Source organism: Macrobrachium nipponense, chromosome 8 (assembly GCF_015104395.2).
Source record: "Macrobrachium nipponense isolate FS-2020 chromosome 8, ASM1510439v2, whole genome shotgun sequence".
In the NCBI taxonomy this organism is placed as follows: Eukaryota; Metazoa; Arthropoda; class Malacostraca; order Decapoda; family Palaemonidae; genus Macrobrachium; species Macrobrachium nipponense.
In genome coordinates this window covers 33,197,963-33,202,962 of record NC_087203.1, presented here as the reverse complement: position 1 = coordinate 33,202,962, position 5,000 = coordinate 33,197,963, and the positions used below count along the sequence as shown (strand labels likewise).

General features: G+C 38.4%; 1 protein-coding gene across 1 annotated transcript in view; it reads right to left on the bottom strand.

Annotated features, from left to right (window-relative positions):
- Window positions 1–88: 88 nt before the first annotated feature.
- Window positions 89–5,000, bottom strand: part of LOC135223235 (cuticle protein AM1199-like) — a 5,048-nt gene continuing 136 nt past the window's right edge. Inside the window, exons 1-5 of the mRNA XM_064261726.1 lie at window position 5,000; window positions 2,190–2,341; window positions 1,811–1,897; window positions 1,573–1,693; window positions 89–294 (exon numbers count right to left, since the gene is read on the bottom strand). The exon at window position 5,000 is cut by the window's right edge and continues 136 nt beyond it. Of these exons, the coding sequence (XP_064117796.1) occupies window positions 238–294; window positions 1,573–1,693; window positions 1,811–1,897; window positions 2,190–2,341; window position 5,000 (418 nt within the window). The 3' untranslated portion in view covers window positions 89–237. The remainder of the gene's footprint in view (window positions 295–1,572; window positions 1,694–1,810; window positions 1,898–2,189; window positions 2,342–4,999) is intronic.

The following is a 5,000-nucleotide window of genomic DNA, read 5'->3' as shown; positions in this document are numbered from 1 at the left end:
ATTTCTTCATAACAAATCTTGAATATTCACACACAGGCGGCAAATTTAATAAACTCGAAAAAGGGAGTCTAACACAAAGCAAACACAATTATGTAGTTTCTTGATAAACAATTTATTAGGAAACAGCATTCACACTGGAAACAAACAACATAACGAACTGTATTGTAATGTCAATGTAAGAAGGAAGGAATACTCGGGCGATAGGTTAAAAGCGTAGATTTGTTAAACTAGTGCTGTTCAAGCAACCGTCCCGGTCTGTGCTTGCAGTCTCCTCTGCTCTTCGGCGAATCGAACCTGTGGGAAATATATATTAGTAAATATTAATGCAAATTCCTTAAATTCAAAGCAAACACTGATATGAAATTAAATTGTTATTATGCTTTAATATAGGTATTTATTTCGTGATGAGAGATAGAAATATTTATTTAAAAAGAGAGAGAGAGAGAGAGAGAGAGAGAGAGAGAGAGAGAGAGAGAGAGAGAGAGTATATATTTCCATGCTTTTAGTTTAGGTATTTCTTTCATGATGAGAGATACAAATATTATCATTGATTCAAAGAGAGAGAGAGAGAGAGAGAGAGAGAGAGAGAGAGAGAGAGAGAGAGTATATATTTCCATGCTTTTAGTTTAGGTATTTCTTTCATGATGAGAGATAGAAATATCATTTATTTAAAGAGAGAGAGAGAGAGAGAGAGAGAGAGAGAGAGAGAGAGAGAGAGCGTATATTTCCATGCGAGAGAGAGAGAGAGAGAGAGAGAGAGCGTATATTTCCATGCGAGGAGAGAGAGAGAGAGAGAGAGAGAGAGAGAGAGAGAGAGCGTATATTTCCATGCGAGAGAGAGAGAGAGAGAGAGAGAGAGAGAGAGAGAGAGAGAGAGAGAGAGAGCGTATATTTCCATGCGAGAGAGAGAGAGAGAGAGAGAGAGAGAGAGAGAGAGCGTATATTTCCATGCGGAGAGAGAGAGAGAGAGATGAGAGAGAGAGAGAGAGAGAGAGAGAGCGTATATTTCCATGGCGAGAGAGAGAGAGATGAGAGAGAGAGAGAGAGAGAGACGAAGAGAGAGAGAGAGAGCGTATATTTCCATGAGAGAGAGAGGAGAGAGAGAGAGATGAGAGAGAGAGAGAGAGAGAGACGTATATTTCCATGCGAGAGGAGAGAGAGAGAGAGAGGAGGAAGAGAGAGAGAGAGAGAGAGAGAGAGCTGATATTTCCATGCGAGAGAGAGAGAGAGAGAGAGAGAGAGAGAGAGAGAGAGCGTATATTTCCATGCGAGAGAGAGAGAGAGAGAGAGAGAGAGAGAGAGCGTATATTTCCATGCGAAGAGAAGAGAGAGAGAGAGAGCAGAGAGAGAAGTAGATTTCCATGCGAAGAGAGAGAGAGAGAGAGAGATAGAGAGAGATAGGTTAAAAATATTTCCATGCGAGAGAGGAGAGAGAGAGAGAGAGAGAGAGAGAGAGCGTATATTTCCCATGCGGAGAGAGAGAGAGAGAGAGAGAGGAGAGAGCTTATATTTCCATGGGAGAGAGAGAGAAGAGAGAGAGAGAGAGAGAGAGAGAGAGAGTATATTTCCCACCTGTTCAAGCTGCCATGGTTCCAGTGGGAATGGGGTTGGAATCATACTGGACTCGGGGTGGAATCCTGCGGCGTCAGCTGTGTACCTCATGTTATGGACGGAACCGTCTGGGTGAGTGAAACTGCGAAAGTAAATCAATCAATCAATCAATAATTATGTGAATAATAATAAGCTAGACACTTATTGGTAAGGGTTTGTAGAGGTAAGGTTTTCGGAACTTCAAAGTGGCGAAACTTACGAATAGGCTCCGCTCGTGATGACTTGGTTGAGGGGACCAGTTGGAGCGGCTGATTCTGTCCAGTCAATGCCATTTCCTGTTTGAATCCTAAAGAAGAAGAAGATGGAAAAAAAACGAATAATTAAAATTTCGAAAAACGGAACTGGCAAAGCAGATCGCGAAGCTCTCTTACCATCAACAATTTCTAGGCATGAAGAACAATTTGACATTTACCTAATCAAGGAAAATAACACTCTAGACTTGATAAATGAAATTAAACTTTGAAAAACGAAATATACAATAAAGCGATTAAGAAAATCTGAAAGTTTGAAGGATGTAATAAGTACAACAGGATATAAACACTCTACCCCAATAAGAAGGATCAACGAATGCCCTATACCTGAAGCCATATCCTCCGAGGGCATCGACGGGAGGAACCCTTTCGTCCAAGAGGATGGGTATGTGGGTGGCTGTACCGACCGCCGCTTGTGCCTCCCTCGGGAGACGGAGGGCGAGAGCCCCTAAGGAAAAGCATGCTGCTAGCAAGAGGACCTGTCGAAGAAAAGAAAGATAGGGATTACCATTAAATTATATATAAGAGACTAGGTGGCGTTGTCAGTATGGTGCTGGCGTGCCACTTCGGTGGCCGCGAGTTCGATTCTCAGTCATTCCATTGAGGAGTTAGAGATGTGTATTTCTGGTGATAGAAGTTCACTCTCGACGTGGTCCGGAACTCACGTAAAGCCGTTGGTCTCGTTGCAGATTAACCACTGGTTCCATGCAATGTAGAAACACCATACAAACAAACATTTACTTTATATGTTTTGTAATCTGTCTAATCTCCCGAGAGGGGGTGGTGCTAACTTTTGGGAATGTTGTTCCAGTGTCATTCCATTCACCGTCCTGGCTGTGACCCACCACAGTCGATGAAATGCCAGGTACTAGATCTACTGGTTAGGTCAGAAGGAGTATACATTGGGACTCGACGTGAATAGCCTAAGGCGTTCCGATCGTCTAGGGAATCGAATCCTGTTTAGAATCACAGCCGAATTCACATCGAGTCGTGTTGGAATCTCTAGTCACCGTAAAGCGACTTCCAACTAGGTTTCCGCGGAACCCTGGGGTTCCTCATTCAATCATCAGGCGTTCCGCAAGGATTCTTGAAGTAAATATGTATTGCAAATGACGCTGATCTGAATTTGCGCAGCTCGAATAGCAGTGGTATATATTATATGATATATGCCTGAAATACTCTTTATCTAATATATATATAATATATTATATATTTATATATATAATTATTATATATAATATATATATATATATATATATTATATATATATTATATATAATTATATATTATATATATATAAATATATATATATATATATCATATATTTATTATATAATATAATAAAATATAATATATATATATATATATATTATATATATATATAAAATATATATATATATATATATATATATATATATATATATATATATATATATATACAAACACACATGCATGAGCGCCTGTAGATGAAGGTTCCCTAGGATACGAAAATTTGTTTCGGGGGTTCTTTGAAGGTATAAAGGTTGGGAATCCATTTAAAGGAGTCCTCGATGACTGGACGATATTTGGCGAACAATTCGCCCCGTAATATCACAGTGGCCCATGGAGACTCAGCCGATTCAGCGACGGGAAATGATTTAAGCAGCAAATGTTTAAATGCTCCACAACCAAGACAGCGCATAGCTGGCATCGTTAACGAAGCATCCCCTTCAGATAAGCATTCCATGATGCTCCGTCGATCGTTGTGGGAGCGATTACTTTGGTCAGGAACTCGCTTGTAAGGAATGCAGATGCATGATGGGACAGGGTGCTGCTTCCTTAGATAAGAGTTACGGAAACTTGCAACAACCTTCACGGTCTGGTGCGCGTGTCAATGGGTCATACAGAGGCCTTGTTGTCCGCAGAGTATGTTACCGAGTTCATTGAGGAGCCCGAGATGGGCACAGCCAAGGTATTCTATATACCTTGGGCACAGCTGCCCAAAGCAAGTTCATTTGCTGGAAAATTATTTTTAATAGACTTCTCTTTACGGGTGACGGCTTATCGCCTATTACGAAAAGGAAGGTTATATGATTCGCTAAACGGAGGAAGACTAAGATTTCCATATCCTGGACGTGAATGGGAAGGGAGATAGATAAAACAACATATAGATAGATAGATAGATAGATGGCAGAAAAAGAAGGAATGAGAAAGTAATTGATTATTAACTCTTACCGTTAAATCTGTTGTTTTAAAAATTGACAATAATAATAATAATAATAATAATAATAATAATAATAATAATAATAATAATAATAATGCTTAACTGTAGACACTTGTTTATTGCTTTGTTCGTCTCAAAACCGGGTTTGGGGCCAGTGACATTTTGGAGGTGGGCAACTTCCAGGTAGACTAAGCAGACAAAGGAATTTCTTCACGAATAGATGAGTTGAATTTTGTTAAACCGCGAGAGTGCTTCTCCAATAAAAGAATTAAGAATAAACACTCCATAATATGTACATATTTCTATACATATATTTCATGAATTTTTATTACATCACCTTGATTCAAAATACATGCATTAATCTACAAATGTCCTTTAATGCCCAATTCGCTCCACCTCGGAATTAATATATTTTCATATAGTTAACCCAAGGTTAACTTTTCTCCTCTCTCCGCTGGGCGCTGGTTCGAGCCCACAAGAGGACGAAAGTATTATAAACAAAAAAATTCCCCTGCGGTTTACATATATGAAAATATGTTAATTTGGAGGAAGGCCGAATTGTATATTAAAGGACATTTGTAGCTTAATGCACATATATTTCATATAAATGTATATGTATGTGTGTATATATACATATATTATTCGAGCTACAAATTAGATATTAAGGGATTTTTGTAGCTCGAATAATTTGTATGAATCACGGTGATGTGTTAATTATTCTATATATATATATATATATATATATATATATATATATATATATATATATATAATTTTGCTAAATATTACTTAATTAGGAGAAGAACAAGCACCGTCAAAATGTCTAACACAAAAACAGAAGATATAAACTGAAAGGTCACAAAAATGTATGAGTCTATTGACAGCGGCGAAATTAGACTAATGTTTACAACCGAAAAGTGATCATTATCCTTACA